At 39.1% G+C, this 18254-nt stretch overlaps 1 protein-coding gene across 1 annotated transcript; it reads right to left on the bottom strand.

The window, feature by feature from the left end:
• Nucleotides 1-3826: 3826 nt before the first annotated feature.
• hs3st3l (heparan sulfate (glucosamine) 3-O-sulfotransferase 3-like) lies at nucleotides 3827-17965 on the bottom strand. The gene is made up of 2 exons (XM_084135235.1): nucleotides 17328-17965; nucleotides 3827-6546 (listed from the first exon to the last, which is right to left on the bottom strand). Exons 1-2 carry the CDS (start codon nucleotides 17678-17680, stop codon nucleotides 5928-5930), a joined length of 972 nt encoding a protein of 323 aa, XP_083991361.1. The 5' UTR covers nucleotides 17681-17965; the 3' UTR covers nucleotides 3827-5927.
• Between the last annotated feature and the right edge of the window lie 289 nt (nucleotides 17966-18254).

Below are 18254 nucleotides of genomic sequence, written 5' to 3'. Positions count from 1 at the left end.
CCCGGTCCGAGTCACGACTCCACAGGGAGAGGAGTTCTGCCTAGGACTGAGACCCGGTCCGAGTCACGACTCCACAGGGAGAGGAGTTCTGCTGAGGACTGAGACCCGGTCCGAGTCACGACTCCACAGGGAGAGGAGTTCTGCCGAGGACTGAGACCCGGTCCGAGTCACGACTCCACAGGGAGAGGAGTTCTGCCGAGGACTGGGACCCGGTCCGAGACACGACTCCACAGGGAGAGGAGTTCTGCTGAGGACTGAGACCCGGTCCGAGTCACGACTCCACAGGGAGAGGAGTTCTGCCTAGGACTGAGACCCGTTCCGAGTCACGACTCCACAGGGAGAGGAGTTCTGCCGAGGACTGAGACCCGGTCCAAGTCACGACTCCACAGGGAGAGGAGTTCTGCTGAGGATTGGGACACGGTCCGGGACACGACTCCACAGGGAGAGGAGTTCTGCTGAGGACTGAGACCCGGTCCGAGTCACGACTCCACAGGGAGAGGAGTTCTGCTGAGGACTGGGACCCGGTCCGAGACACGACTCCACAGGGAGAGGAGTTCTGCTGAGGACTGAGACCCAGTCCGAGACACGACTCCACAGGGAGAGGAGTTCTGCCGAGGACTGGGACCCGGTCCAAGTCACGACTCCACAGGGAGAGGAGTTCTGCTGAGGACTGGGACCCGGTCCGAGACACGACTCCACAGGGAGAGGAGTTCTGCTGAGGACTGGGACCCGGTCCAAGACACGACTCCACAGGGAGAGGAGTTCTGCTGAGGACTGGGACCCGTTCCGAGTCACGACTCCACAGGGAGAGGAGTTCTGCTGAGGACTGGGACCCGGGACTTTTATATATGATAAAAGAAAAATGTATATATATCATATATCATTTTACAAAACTGTTTTGCGCGTGTGCTCCCGCTCACACTATTTCGGTCACAACACAGCAAGCACACGGCACGCAAACTATATGTATGTATAGCCTATATAGTTTTTCATAGTTACAAACCTGAACCCGAGGCTATTCATTAAACATTAACCCAAACCCGACCCGAAACCGGGTAGCAGAACTCTAGTGTGACCCGGTCCGAGTCACGACGTCTCGTTCGATGTGCTCTGTTGTGCTGTTGTTTGAAGCTGATGTTGTGACTTTTAGTTTGTTATTAATGTGCTGATATGTAAAACATATCCCGGAACCAGAACTGGGAAAAATGAAGGATTTTCCTCAATCTTAGAGCATATAATGTGACACAAGACAATTGTTTTAATCGAACCACTGAAATCGCGTTAAAAACATGCATACTTTCCACAAAAAAAAATCTTCTTCAGTATTTGTTGCGTTATTTTCCTGTTATCTCTGTAAAGCTGCCTTGAAACAATCTGTATTGTAAAAAGCGCTGTATAAATAAAGGTGACTTGTCTTGTTTTCCAGCACAAATATCTAAACATTCTTAAATCAAGATACATTTACTGGAGAAGCAAAATGACTGAAGATATTACGTTTTGTTTACTTAAAATTGTGTCAAAATAAACTGAGTTTATGCTTAAAACAACACAAAATTGTTTTGTTTTCCCTTTGAATGAAGTTGATTTTTCTGACTCATGTCATATTTGTTCTTGTTTTAAGCACAAACAAATTATTTTTCCATAAAACAAGACTTCATATCTTCAGTAATGTTGCTTCTTCTGCAGTAAATGTACCTTGATTTAAGAATGTTTAGATGTTTGTGCTGGAAAACAAGACAGAAACACTGAGGAAGAACATCATTATTTGCAGTGTTTTCTGCCACATCGGCTGCTGTAGATTTTCTGCTCTGTATTAAGAAGTCATTACCGAATCGATCCCGAGGGTGTGTATCTGTTCTAAGGAGACACAAATCACATTGCTGAGTGCCTTAGTTTGTGCAAATTATCCCTGTTCTTTAACCGTAGCATGCTAAAGTCCTGGAAATGTTTATTTTATATAGCTAGTTTGATCATCAACAGATAATGATAATCTCAGTGCAAATGAAATTATGTAAGGATTACCATTTCGTTTAGCTTTATATTGTTAAATGAAAAATCAAGAGAATTATTTTGTTTTTAATTACTGACAAAGCATTAATCATTCTGCATTCAGTCGAATGTGTGTCACTGTGAAGAGAAAAGAAATTGGTTGAATTCTAGATAAACTCACAGATGTGTGGGATAGAAGTAGAAAGAAGTGAGTTTTCCGTGGGAAACTTGTGTTGTTCTGGGAAACATGATCCATGTGCTCACGTTACTTGAATCTGTACATTTAACCTCATTTAAATCCTTTAGAATAAATAATGCACCACTTTATGAACTGAGTCTTTGCACTGCCAAAAACGCACTGTTTACATTTAATGTGCAATAATGAATGACACACACACTTTTTTACTGTAATGCACAAGCAGCATACTGTACTGTATTGTAGACTAATGGTGTTAAATTAAACGCATGTCAGAGTGTTTATGTTTAATATTTGGTAAATAATTGCTGTCTTTGTTTGCTTGGTTATTTTTACTTCATTGGTTTTCTTTGACTTTATGTTGATGAAATGTACAGTATATTGAATTAAGTCTTTTACAAAAGCTGCCAGGCATAGAGTGATAACTACAATGACCAATGCATAATAATAAAAATAACATTTATAACCTGAAATGATCCGTTTATTTTCTGCATAGAAACACTTCATTGTTTTTGCCAGAGGGTGGCGCTGCAGACCAACACGCTGTGAACACACTGACACTATAATGCACTGATTGAGGACAATGGGGGTTTTATGAAAGGCAGTTTCATCTAAATTTGATTTACTTAATCAAATGTACCCCTATTAACAATAATGCTGTGATTAATAGCCTACAAAAATGCGTTTGAATTATAATTAATTTGGCAACGTGTACAGTAACGAATCACTCAAATCCCCCTCCTTACTGTTATCTGATATTATCTGGAGCTTGTTAACCGTATATGCACTATTTTTCTTTTCTTTTTGTTGTAATTATTCTGCTTATTGTAGAAAAATTAAAAAAAATGTATATCAGTTGTTGTGTATGCTAACCAATCATAATGTGGCACAGCAAGCTCAAATTTCATTGGAATTATTGGAATAATATGAATTATTGGATGGCATTAATGGTGAGTAAAACGTTAGTCCGAGTTGAATTTATTATTATTTATGTCCAACTCATTGGTTTACCGTTTGATGAAACATAGTTGATGAAATATATCATAGTTGGTTAAATGAAGTCAAGTACAGTCCACCTATAGGCCTATAAGGTGAAGATTAAAAATGTATAACTGTTTCCACACAAATCTAAAGCAGAACAACTGTTTTCAACACTGATAATAATCATAAATGTCTCTTGAGCATCAAATCATCATATTAGAGTGATTTCTGAAGGATCATGTGACACTGAAGACTGGAGTAATGATGCTGAAAATTCAGCTTTGATCACAGGAATAAATTACACTTTACTATATATTCACATAGAAAACAGATGATTTACATTGGAATAATATTTCACTATTTTACTGTTTTTTGATCAAATAAATGCAGCTTTGGTGAGCAGAAGAGACTTATGTAAAAAAAATCTTAATTATTCCAAACTTTTGAACAGTTCTGTATCTTTTGCTCTTCTGGAAATAAATTTGAGCTAATAGCACAATGAAGGTATTTTCTTGTCATGATACAATGAGTCATTTTATTTAAGATACCGTATATCAACAAAGAATCATAGACAGATGCTAAAGAAATATATAATTTTTGCATCAACATATCTTAAAACGAATCCAATTTATGTGATTAAACAGAACAAAAACAATTACACAGGATCTTAAAATAATTTATTTGCTGTCTAGTGGGCTGCATTTCAGACTAGTGCAAATTCATGCATGCAGAGGGAAAACTCAAAAGGACTGGCCTCATCTGCATATCGTCTACATTTGAACCAATCACAGCAGACGGTCGAAACCGTGTGATAAAGACCAGCCTTTACACAGGTGTGCTACAATGTCTCTCTCTGTTCAGTGTAAATACAGTGACAAATTATGTCTAATGCTACAGTTTATCTTAAATTCAGACTCTTTTTAATACCCAGACAGCAACATAGTGTCGGCCCAGATACGGGCCACATCCGGTACATGTGGAATCAAAATTAAATTAAAATTGAAATTAAACTTTTCACTCACCAGCCAATTTGGCTACTAAATTAAGTTACCATTCAGAACTTCTACTAGCCAAAAAAAGGGGAAAAAAGAGAAATGAGCCAGATTAAATATTTAACATATTAATTTAAATATAGCCTATATATTATAAAATTTGGATTTCATACATTAATTTCTTATTCAAACAAATCCTGTCATCCAGCCATCTCCTCCATTCCTCTTTCATCCTCATTCATTTCAGTCACACCAAGAATGTGTTTTAGATCAATGTTGATGTTGGAAAATAACGTATTTTCTGTAAACCAAATGCTTTTTAATCTTCACTATTGCGTTTATGCAAATGAACAAGCGCGCCGTTATGTGTTGCACAGTGACGTGTGTGTTCAAGTAAGCCAGATAAGAGCAGATTCTGCACAATACACTGTATTTAATATATCATGATGACTCACGAGTATTTACGCTAAATCTGCACAGATTTGGCTTTTACACGAACTTCCCAAGCAAAGTGAGTAAATATAATAAGCAACAGTGATTTGACAGCGTTACCCACCACAAACCTTTCAAACCCTGAACACGTACCAAATGTGGGCCGGATCTGGGCCGACACTATGTTGCTGTCTGGGTATAAACGATCGATCAAACATGATTGAAGCTGCTGTTTGACTGGGCAACATAAAAAAAGACATCAAAATGGCAAGAGCTGAAAAGTGCCACTTAAACCAATGATGTAAGGTCATTGCTATCAGCTCTCTCAGACTGAGCCAGTGTTCTGACCCGAAGTGCTCAGGTCTGGCAGACGCATTGATTTGAACAGCGATGGAGCCATCGACAAACCTAAGATATCGTGTTTCGAGCATTGCACTTTTTACGGATTAAGCTTTTTGATACGGCCCAGATCCGGGCCACATCTGGCACACTGCGTGCCGGATCTGGGCCGACACTACGTTGCTGTCTGGTTATGAACGATCGATCAAACATGATTGAAGCTGTTGTTTGACTGGGCAACATTAAAAAGGGGCTTTCGCACCGGGTAGTTCTAGGAACGAGCCACCAGGGTGATTCCCAGAGAACTGTTATACATAGAAAGTAGACGGTAATGAAGAGTTATTAGCGTATGGCGTGTGTTCGATGTCCAGTGTTGCTGAGCAGAAATACATAATCTTATTTCTCTTGGTCTCCTCAAAGTTGTGTTGGATTTTCTCCTCAGCGTAAAGATTAGAGGCTCATCTATCACTGTTCTCCATGTTCGTAGAGTTAGTTTCTGGAGTAAATATATAGGCTATAATCTGTGTGTCTACAAAGCTTTTTAAAAAATGGCGTGTGCTGGTGTTTCGCGTGCATTCGGCCAATCAGCGAACACTAACGTCACGGATAGTTCCTATAGAGCTGGTTCAGACCGACTCTAAAGTAGGAGTAAATTAGCTCCTCCAAAAGGAGTTCCTAGAACTAAAATCGTTAACTAGTTCCTGTGCCAAAATCCGGGACCTTCCGCCAATACTTCAAGGAACTATGAAAAGGTTCTTCCGGTGCGAAAGCCCTGATAAACATCAAAATGGCAAGAGCTGAAAAGTGCTACTTAAACCAATGATGTAAGGTCAATGCTATCAGCTCTCTCAGACTGAGCCAGTGTTCTGACCCGAAGTGCTCAGGCCTGCGTTTACGGTGTCTGGCAGATGCACTGATGGAGCCATCGACAAACCTAAGATAGCGTGTTTCAATGCACTTCTTGCAGTTTAATCTTGCTCAGCATTGACCACAAAAGTTCATTGCCATCCGAAGTCCATCCCTGCCATTTGGTAGAACCTCAGGTTGTGTGGCTGGTAGAATTCCCTCAGTTTCTGAATGACCTCCGGGTGGATTTTAGGATGCGTTCTGCCTTTGGTTTTGCCCAGACAGTGAGGTTTGCTACTGCCTTCTGGCTTTTTGAGGCAAGGGAAGCCCTTGGTCTTGTTGAAGTAGAAGTGTTTGTCCGTGATGATCCTCTGCAGGCCGAGGAAGTCTTGCACACGACCCAACTCGCCCGCCGGGTCGCTGATCAGTCTCTCTCCGTGGACGAAGTGTATCTGCGCGAGCGGGAAGTATGCTAGCCATCGCTCCAAGTGTGTGGCGTACAGGCCGATGTACAACGGGCTCCAGAGCGAGTCGATCTGACCCGCCGATCGGTTCTTAAACGTCAGGCTCTCGAAGCTGGGAATGTCTGGGGTCTTTGAGATGATCTGGGTGTAGTCGGAGATTGCGCGGGTGATCGGGTCTCGCACCACCACGATTAGCTTGATGTCGCGCGACATGGCGTGGATGCGGCCCGGCGTCTCAGCGGTGACGAAGTATCTCGGCGTCTTCTCCATCACGATTTGCCCGTTGAGGGCTTTGGGCATCATGCTCCTGAAACACAAGAGGAACAACAGGGTTAACTGATTATAGAGCTGCACGATTTATCGTTAAAAGATTGCGATCTCGATTCAAACATGACTGTGATTCGGCTCTGTCTATTAAAGCTTTGACACGTACGATCGCAGTGAACATTTGAACAGTGAGCCGTTGTCATGTATTGGTATGAAACGGGTGTTTTTCAACCAAAGATTGCTTCAAATAAAGATTGTATCAATTACATGTTACATCATTACACCAGTAGGTGGCGACAAGTGACTGTTAAAAATGTATGTCTTTGAATCATTCATTCAACAGATTCATTCAAAAACGCTGATTCATCCAGAAATGAAACATTTGATGTCTATATAAATATAAAAAGTAATTCAAAACATAAAAAAAACTACAATAGTTTCCCAATGATATTAAAATAACAATGATATCAAATGTCTTACTATCATAAAATCATGTATGATTTTAAATTTTTTCATAGAATTCACCAATAAATTTGACAAAAATAAACCAATAATTTGTTGCTCAAATCTACTTTAAAATCCGACAGATGTATAAAATGGCTTTTTATGATCAAACATGGATTCTTATAGAATGAGAAAAAAAAATATTTGTGGCACTGTATACAATGGAAAATGCTATTTCTAATATAAACAGTGATCATCATATATTGTCATAATTTTATTGGATTTATTGGATTCATCTGTCAAAGTAGTCAAAACTGCAGTCAAAAAGTCAAAACAGTTTTCTGTAAGATGCATGAATAGAAATATAATATTATTATATATTAAAATATATGATAAAAATTTCCAAGAGGAAGTTCCTCAATTATGCCATAACAGCGCCCTCTGTCTACCCGGACAACACGTTATTAGTGAGTGTTTCACTGCTATATGTTTCATTTTTTCCCATCTGAATACATCCTATATTAAACAAATGTAGGAACTGTAATGACGACGAGTTAGGAAAGTCATGGAGTAAAGTAGACTCTCTTCTCTTTGCCCACCAGCACGAGTCTGGTGTTTCCACAGATCTGCTGAAGTATTGATCACACCTGAGCTAACGAGGAGACATGCGTTCTGTCCTCGAGCAGATTGGCATACAGCTGATTGGCTGTAAATGAGAAGAGCAGTGGTTCCCAGAATGCATCAGTAATGCTGATTCTCCTGCAGATGTGCAGCCGGCATCAATCACGGGGAAACTAATGGCATGCATGCGTGTGTTTCTTTGCGTTGGCAGATGGGACTCGTTTGTTTTAAGTGGCTCGTCGGCCCACGGGTTTAATGGTGCACCTGCACCCCTGCCTTTACAACACCAGCACATCTAATGTGTGTTTAAGAGACGACACGTCCAGACCAAGGTTATTTCCGGAAACGAAAACTGAAACTAAGACTAAAACTATTGGTGGTCAAAAAACATTTTCGTAAACTGAAATAAAATAGAAATTTCAACATTAATGAAAAACTAAAACTAAACGAAACAGTTGCTGAAAAACGAACTGAAACAAAATAATAATTAGCAAAAATAAATAATCGTTTTCGTAATTAATAAGCTCTAATCCTGTACCGGAAAATCCCTTTTCTTCATTCCACTGCGCTACTTTATTTTTCAATGTATGACCGTTGCGCTCGAGTCGCGTCTTCTGCAGCGTCACGTGACACGACGCTCTAACAACACGGCACTCAAGTGAAAATAAGTTCAACACTTAAAAGACGCGTATCGAGACCTTGCGCTTTTCCCCATTCCACTGCCCGCGTCTCTTCTCCGTTTTTCAAAGCAAAACCGCTTTCTGTGTGAACAGAAGCAGAAATGTCTAGACTTTATGCAAATACAGCTGTAGGTTAATTCCAGGTGAGATAACCATCTGATGTGAAACTAGCCTAAACAAGATAGGCCTTCTCTTCAGTTCAGCCCACTCCTCTTCTATAGGGTTCAGGTCTGGGACTGGGATGGCCATTGCAATGCTTAGTTTTGTGCTCAGTGACACATTTTTGTTTTGATTTTGATGTTTGTTTTTGGATCGCCCGTGTTCCGGGTCATTGTTAGTTTCCATGGTTACTGATTGAGTTGCACACCTGTTTCTCGTTTTGTTTATTATCATGTTCTGTGTGTTTAAGCCCTCAGTTTCCTCTGTTCATTGTTCGGTGTCGTCTAGTTCGAATGAGGTTGTTCTGCAAAGCTTTCTCCCTGTGTTCATTGTCTGGATGAATGATTAAAGACTGTTCTTGTTTGCTACTCTCTCAGTTTCTGCAACCACCCGTGACAGTAGCAATGGGTGACGAAAGCACATGATAACAGAGAGCTGTCCGTCATGCGGTTCAGATGAAGTCACACTGAGGAGAAGCCACATGATTCCTCTAGTGTGTTTGAGGAGACCGACTCAACAGCCGATGCCAATCCCACAGTCAGTGACTTCATCTGAGAGAGCACTTAGTCTAAAGACTTCCTCGTTACCTCGGCCTATCATGGGGCCCGCGAGTCTATTAGTGCCGCCGTTAATTATTAATCGCTTAAGTGAAGTGAGCGGTTCGTACTCGCATGAGCCGCTGAGGTTTAGGCCTCCGGATAATGCAGAGATTTCTATTCAACTTTTACAGGATACAGAGCAATGTGTTCAATAACACTGAATATGGCTCATTTTAATTCTACTGACTTATTTGGTGGGGAAAGAGTACAAATGCAATTCATATAAACATGTCAGGGTGATCCAACATCCTAATGACAGAAAAATAATCATTAAAAGAATAAAATGCTTTGAAAGTCACCTTTCATTATTATTTCATAGAGGGGAAATAAATCATTAAAACTGCAAATTTAATATCTGAAAAACATTTAGTCCACAGGAAATTATGTGTCAAGTATTAACATTTCTGAAAATATGACATTTTATGGCAAGGCAAGGTTAGTTCAGGTTGTAAAATGTCAACATTTGGTCAAACACAGTGATATTTATAAATTGATCATTTTTTTTTATTTTTTTTTTATATGTTTATAAATGCATTGTCTATAAATGCATCAATTAATATACATTTAATAATATAAATAAATATAAATAAATAATATAAATATATATTATAGACTCTCTCTCTCTCTCTCTCTCTCTCTCTCTCTCTATATATATATATATATATATATATATATATATATATATAAACATTTTTTACATGGCTGAAGTTGGCAGAAATATCTAAATGCATGGAATTTTATGGACTGTCGATTTTTGTGTAAGTACTTAAACACATTTATCATTGTTAACACAGCAATAATTTGCTAAATAAAAATAAATAAACATATTTAATAACTAAAATTTGGTCATTAAATTAAAAGTACAATTTAATGAAGGCAATATTATATTTATGTTATAAATCCTGTAATGCAAAACAGAAGTGTGTGTGTGTGTGTGTGTGTGTGTGTGTGTGTGTGTGTGTGTGTGTGTGTAAATAATCTAAATATAAGCTTGTCTTTACATTTCTGAAAATAAAAATGTAAGGAGCAACACCAACATTCATTTGAAACATTTATTTTTTTAAGACCATAAAAACCAAAATGAATAGAAAAGGTTCTATTTCTGAAAATGTTTTACTAGATTTGTACGTTTCTTTATTGTGGACACAGTGTTGGACTTTAGTGTTTATGTCATTGCCCTACAGACAGTGCCGTTTAAATAAGTTTTAAATCTGCTTTCACTGAGAGGAAAGAACAAAGACGCGGATCCAAAGCAGTTTAATTCAGATCGGCTTGTTTTTCAGTTTACATTGAACAGCCAATACATGTTTTCTTATGAGAATTAGCGTAAAACTCGTAAAGGCAGATTCAGGACAGGCAAGTCTTTGTTTGTAAATGTTCCGAGGATATAAAGATCAGTGTAAGTGATATGGATTGTGTGTGAGCTTTGAAGCGCACCGCAGGTCTCCTCTAATTGAGCAGCGTTTGGCCGGAGACTCGCTGAATAAACCAGCGCTGCCGTGTGTATTGATCGTGATGGGGGTGGTAATGTGTGTGTGTGTGTGTGTGTGTGTGTGTGTGTGTGTGTGTGTGTGTGTGTGTGTGTGTGTGTGTGTGTGTGTGTGTGTGTCTCAGCTGGTGTGGGCGGCAGGTGGAGTGTGTAGATGGGCTCATCAGCGGCTCGCTCCACACACACACACACAGATGTGAGGCAATTACGCGTCTTCTGTCCAGATACAGCAATGATGTGATGAGAGTTTTCTCATTCCAGTGAAGCCTTTAATGAGATGATAAAGCCTTCGTTTTTCATTTTTATAAACGCTGACTTACAAATAAACACCTCTCACACACCTGGACGCTCGAGGACATGCTAGTGTGTGTCTATACACAGTATATATATATATATATATACCACAAAAATAAGAGCCAGCAAGACTGCTTGATTGATAAAAATCATAAATTCATCAAATAATCATATTAAAATGATTTCTGAAGGATCATGTGACACTGAAGACTCTCTCTCTCTCTCTCTCTCTCTCTCTATATATATATATATATATATATATATATACATATATAAAAAAAAATTGTACATGCCTGAAGTTGGTATTTGACCAAGACTGAAAAATTTACAGAAATATTGAAATGCATGGAATTTTATGGACTGTCAATTTTTGTGTAAGTACTTAAACACATTTATCACTGTTAACACAGCAATAATTTGTTAAATAAAAAAAAATAATAATAAAAAAAACATATTTAATAACTAAAATTTGGTCAGTGTGTGTGTGTGTGTGTGTGTGTGTGTGTGTGTTTGGGCTCAACCATCCGTCTCTTTGCATACAGAGGCCATTAAAGAGCCAGTCAGTTGTGACTCTGTCCACTTCCCAGAAACATCCATCATCAGGGGCCGCAGACGGCAGATCCCGACACACACTCCCCGAGGGCCCTAATGAACCAGCAGTGGACCAGAGCCGTATGCTGATCTCAGAGAACACTGGATACTGATGCCAATACACACACAACAGCCAGCGTAAACACACACACACACACACACACAAACAAGTTTCTCACCAGGCTTCTATACTTCTGCCATCGGCCGTCATTTCCACGCTAGATTATATAATGGTAACACTTTACAATAATGTTCATTAGGTAATGTATGAACTAACAATGAGCAATAAATGCTCATTTGCAATACATGTAATACATCATAAATTTACAGTATTTATTAATCTTTGTTAATGTTAGTTAATAATAATCCAGCTGTTCATTGTTTGTTCATGTTAGTTCACAGTGCATTAACTAATGTTCACAAATACAACCTTTGATTTTAATAATGTATCAGTAAATGTTGAAATTAACATTAACTTGGATTAATAAATGCTGAAGTATTTTTCATTATTAGTTCATGTTAACTAATGAACCTTAATGTAAAGTGTCACCTATATAATAACTGAGCATGAATCATGTTGATTTGTATGTTTGAAAAGCATGTTTACAATATTAATTCCTTTAAAGTCTCTTATATGAATATCATCGTCCTGCTCTGATGAGTCTGTGCCCTTGTGAAGTAGATGCAGGACTCATATTGACAGAGCATTAATAATGAATGGCTCCTCTCGGGACGAGCCCATGGATCGCTATAAAGGCATGTCTCAGTTCTGCTCTATAAAGACAGGAATGCTCACCAATGCAATTATGTTTGGGCGTTTAAACACACGCATGTTAAAAAAGCAAACCCTCTCGCCAAAATCCAGGTTCGGCTTTGAATTTAAATGCCCATTTTAATGACATCGCCATTGAATTGCAAATGAGTTCTCATAATGTGATGACATCAGCGAACCGAATTACAGCGAGTGACGCGACATCATTCCCAAAGTTCCTTCCTGAAGGGAAAACACACACTGCTTATTTTCCCGGATGTCTCCAGGAAATCGACCTCGCCATTTTAGGTTCGGCTCGCCTGTCCCTCCACTAGTTCTGAATCAATATATTGATGGTTTTTTAGACCTCAAAAACTGCAAATGTGTTTCAAAGCACGCAGAGATCTCTGATATTCCCCGGATCTATCCCGTGCACTCCTGAGGGAGACTCCGGACAGCATTCACAGCGCTTCACTTTTCCCACATTTTGTTATGTTACAGACTTATTCCAAAATGGATTAAATTCATTCCCTGATATAGACAGGTGTGCCTTTCCAGATCATGTCCAATCAGCTGAGTTTACCAGGAGAACTCCGATCCAGAGCAGAAACAAGGATGATCCGTGGAAACCGGATTCAGTTTTGAGTGTCATGGCGAAGGCTGTGAATACGTGTGATTTATTTATTTATTTTTAATATATTTATTTCAAACAAACTTAAACTGAAAATAGATTTCAAACAAACTTCTTTCACGTTGTCATTATGGGGTATTGTTTGTAGATTTTGAGGAAAATAATGAATTTAATCCATTTTGTAATAAGGCTGTAACATAACAAAATGTGGGAAAGTGAAGCGCTGGGAATACTGTCCGGATGCGCTGTATAAAGCAGCGTTCCCACGGGTCCCTGGAAAGTTGTTGAGAGTGAACACACACACACACACACACACAGACACAGGCCCTTGAAAGTGCTTGAATTTATTTTGTGCAAGAAGTTTTCTGGAAAACATTCCATATTATTCCCTCCGGTCCGCTAATGTGTTATTGTGGCCTATGCACACTAGCTTGATTTACGTTAGTGTTAACTCGTAAAAACTAGTTCTGATTTCTGAATCAATATATTGATGTTTTTTTAGACCTCAAAACTGCAAATGTGTGTTTCAAAGCACGCAGAGATCTCTGATATTCCCCTCATCGACAGACAGATCTATCTCGTGCACTATTGAGGGAGACTCACACCAAATAGATTTCTTTAAAGCAAAGTGACAGTATTAGCATCTGAAACATGAACTCGGAGCCTCAGCAGAATTAAACCCTGTGCTAACTGTAACCGAACCTCGAGCGAGCCGCTGTGATGCCAGCATGAAGTGAAGGTCGAGCGTCGGCGCCAATCAATCGCAGGAACACTGTGAGGACGAGCTTCATCTCTCACCTCAGCCTTGCTCCACAGCTCATCTGTGCTTTTGTGTTCTGGAAGATCTGGAATGAGATCTAGAACCCACGAACTACAGATTTAATCTACACTGTAAAAAATGATCATGATTTTAACAGTAAAAGACTGTAAAATGCTACAGTGAAAAAAATGATAATTGGTTAACAGAAAGTTTTTATGTGACATTTAATGTTGTGAAATTAATGTTTATTGCATTTTTTAAATGTAATGTGTGTTACCATGATGGTGTGTGTGTGTGTGTGTGTGTGTGTGTGTGTGTGTGTGTGTGTGTGTGTGTGTGTGTGTGAATGACACTGTGCAGCTTCTATATTTTCATATTAACTTTCTTGTGGAGTAGCTGTTTGTGATGAGCTTTGATTGATCATGTGACTCTCATCTCCGCTGTGATTGGTGGTTGTCAGTGTATTACAATAGTATAAAACAGATATAACTACTTTAATAGGTCAGTAAATTAGCATTATATCAGATAATGAAATACGTTTTTTTACAGTAAATTTAAGTTAAGTCTGTAAAACCTAAAATTTTGCTACTGTATTTTTTTTCGTAAATTTCCGGCAACTTTTTTTTTTTTTTTCGTAAATTTAATAGTGTGGTTTTCTGTAAGATCTGAGATTGTGAAGCATGCATCCCACCCCCCCACCCCCCACCCCCCACACACAACAGATTTAATCTACGCTTGATAACAAGATTAATGACCGGTCCATTCCATCAGACCTGCACACGTCAGACTCCAGGATCTGTGTTTGGCTCTTCTCTGTCGCTCCTCGGCCGTATGAAGTCCTGGAGATCATTATGCGTGGTGGAAAATGTGACTCGGGTTAAAGATCAATTGAAGGGTCTCGCAATAATGTCAAGTGGCCCGTCATGCTGCGAGTCCATCTGGTCTCGGTGGGATGACAGTCTGTCCGCTCGGGGGATTCGTGTGCCAATACTCGAACACAAAGGAATATCAACACAATACGCTCACAGGCAAACGCCTCGCATGATCTCCGTAGAAGCGTTCATCACAAAAGCATTTTCAGGCTAATTAATGTGGACACTAAGAGAGCCAACTGTGAATTGACAAAACAATCAATCAGCGGTTTAAAGCGGAGTAATTGAGTTTTGTCAACTCTCTGAGAAGCGTGACAAACCATAAAATTGAGCGGTGAGACTTTGAGGATAAATCTCTTGTTGATCAAACTGTCACTCTATTATCTAGACAAACAAACGTATGAATAATTGACATGCGAGAACAAGGCCTCTGCAGACTAAAGTCCCAATCTGCCAAATTCATCAATCCCTCGGAGAAAATTCAGACATATTTTTCAAAAGCAGCTCAAACTGAAACTATCAAGTGTTCTCGATATAACGCAACATCTGGCGACGGCTGCGGAGATGATTAACACCAGCCCCACTTCAGAGGATTGCAATAGCCAGATGGCATTATTTCTCTCACTCCAACCTTTATGAACATTGTGTTATACTGATACCACGCCTCATCAAATAATACACTTATGTTCATCAGAAACAGACTTGTGGGAGTGTGTTGCATCGAGGCCACGCAGTGATGAAACTCACACTTTAGGACAGAATCTGTTCATGCGAATTCCAGTGGCACTTTACAGTGTAAATATTTATACAAAGGAATGTTCTGCAACACAAGATATTTATCTGAAAAGAAATGCTGCATGAAAGTCGCATCATTGATTAGGAAAGTATAAGTGCACTGTAAATAAATTTGTGACTGTATTACAACAGTTGCTGTACTTACTTATATTGTAAGTTTTACTGTTGCAATTGCAATATTATGATTTGCAGTGCCCAAGAAACTGAACCCTCTGGAGCTCGTCTGTCATTTATGAACGAAAAATTGTACGTTTTATTTTTTGTTCATTGTAATGGTACGAAACTTGGTAAAGGTTTTGGCACTTGCTATTTGAACACACACAAAAAATCATGGACATGATTCGAACAGGTTAAATGGTCCTGAAAACTATAGTCACACTTGAGCTCCTCGCGGTCAGAAACGAGCGCATTGGAAATGAATGAGACGAGTTTCCTCTAGTGGAAGCGTTTGGTACTGCAGCCGAACAACATCTCACTGAAAGATCATTTTTCAGATATCAGGCTTAAATTTGGAACACAACTTGTTTAGATTTATGGCTTGGATTTTCTCACAGTTTTTGAGTAAAAAAGTGTTTTGGAAAATATATAATTTAAAAATTGAAATGCATTTTTCATAACAATAAACGTAAAATTTTATAATTTTTTCCAAGGTCAGTTTTTTTAAAACATTTTCCACTTCAGCAATAATCTGCCAAGCGTCTTCTTTATAAGAAATCAAACTTCAGTCTGTGATCCAAAGCATTCGAGATTTATGACCATTTAAATTGGAAATTTCATTTTCAGGTCTTTGCTCAAAAAGTGAATAAATGGATTATAAATACTGCATAAATATAATTTAGTACCAAAAGTAAAAGTACTACTTTAGTAGTACTAAAAGTACCAAATATTAAATAAAAAATATTATTTAACTAAAACATAGTACAATCATTTAATATGACAAAGAATTAATTGTCATTGACTGACACACGAACCGAGGGATAAGCTCCCAGCATGCAATGCATGAATTAATTATGCAGTTGAATTTTTTTGGACTATGTGCTGTTTTATTTTGCTCTTGCCATTGTTGTCCTGGTAAAGGCTCTTTATTGCCATCAATGGTTCACTTACAGAACCTTTAACATCCATGGAATCTTTCCATTGCTTAAAAGGTTCTTTAAAGTGGAAAACGGTTCTTTATATTATTAAAGAAGAAAAAAGTGGTTCTTTTAAGAACTAATCACTGAAAGGTTCTCTGGGAAACCAAAACTGTTCTTCTGTGGAATCTCTGTGAAAACTATTTTAGAACCTTTATTTTTAAGAGTGCAAACTGTAAATGATGACATAATGTTCATTTTTGGGTTCACTGCCCCTTTAAGAGTCGCCAAACTTTGCTTATTTTTCTGCATTTTTCTCCATGAATCACAGTGCAACCAATTGTGTTCTAGCTAATCAAAACTAAATAAAAGCAACAACAACAAAAAAGGTATCCCACAATGCAACACAACATTGCTGTTTTTTCCACAGAAAAATGACCTGACCTGCTCTAAATATACAGAAGTCCGAATTACATGCTTATGATGCTTTATATTATTACAGCTTTACTCATTGCATGATCACAGTCAAACCAACATGTATTCAGACATCTTCAACATTTCTCACATTATCACAGTTTATTCGCTATAGTTTAGAAAATGGTAATAAAATATGAGCAGAACTCAGCTGATATTTGACTGGTTTTGTCCGTCCTTCTGTTAGACTGTCTCACACATGAATTATGTTGAATATTTCATTTCACATGAATTATTGTTGAATAGCTCAACCAATCACCAAGCAATGCTTCATTTTGTTCAGTCTGTGTGTAAAAAGAGCATTAGCAATTAAAGAAAACACACTTCAGCAAAACATGATCAGGTCAAAGTGTCTGAATCATTTTTGGTCCCAAATTTTTATACATTTTTGAAGAATTTTGGGGTAGCCTATAATATGTCACAGTTTACTTTATTCTGCTCTCCTCACTCACATAAATTAACTATAGTGTCCTGCACACACTAGTAAAAAAAAAAAATATATATATATATATATATATATATATATATGGTGTCTGAATAATAATTTTGGTTTGACTGTATAGTATCAAGGTCAAAGGTCATCATTACCTGTACCAGGTGAGTCCGCGGGCGTAGTGCCGGTCAAAGAAGTGCGGTTCCGATCCAAGCGCGCGCACGTCCGGATGGAGCCTCAGGAACTCCAGGAGCGCGCGCGTGCCTCCCTTCTTTACGCCGATAATGAGCGCGTGCGGGAGTCTCCGGGTCGAGCTGAGCTCTTCTCCCACACTTAACACGGTCTTATTATCATCCCATCCCATCGGGGAACTCTCCGTCGAGTCCAAGCAACAGCATCCCAGCAGAAGATACAGGACCGAGACGCACGCGACGCTGAGGGAGAACATGACGGCTAGTTTCTGCAAGAGTCTCCGCAGGTCCAGCGGCGCGTTGGTGAAAGTTGCCATCCCTCTCTGTGCACGGCCATTCTCCTCAGGACTTTATTCGCGTGACTTTGACGGCATGAATTTGACGAATGACAGCAACGCGCGCGTCCCGTAGCGAAGACATAATCATCATCATTATCATCGCGCGTGCCGGTTCTCATTCCGTGAGTAAATGTGCAGTGAAGAGTTGCATTGAGTCACAGAGACACTCGTACTATGTCCATGCTTAGGAGAAGACTAGAGACTGTAATATCCGTGCAGGAGCGCGTTGACGCGACTGTCCTGAAGCCGCTCGCGTTCATTCATGAAAGTGCGCGCGGAGCTTCAGCTGAGTTTGATTGGAGGGTGACGGATGGAGGCGGGGTTAAAGGGAGAGTTCACGCAAAAAATGAACATTAGCCCATGATTTACTCACCCTCATCCTAGGTGTATATGACATTCTTCTGTCAGACGAACACAATCAGAGTTATATTTAAAATGTCCTGGCTCTTCCAAGCTTTATAATGGGAGTGAATCGCCATAAAAGTGCATCTATCCATCATAAAAGTGCATGAGCTTTGAGTTATGAGTAAATTATGGGATTATTTTCATTTTT

The sequence above is a fragment of the Abramis brama genome (assembly GCF_963993115.1).
Source record: "Abramis brama genome assembly, chromosome: 14".
Taxonomy (NCBI): domain Eukaryota; kingdom Metazoa; phylum Chordata; class Actinopteri; order Cypriniformes; family Leuciscidae; genus Abramis; species Abramis brama.
The sequence above is the reverse complement of the archived record's forward strand: the minus strand, read 5'-3'. Positions and strand labels throughout refer to the sequence as shown.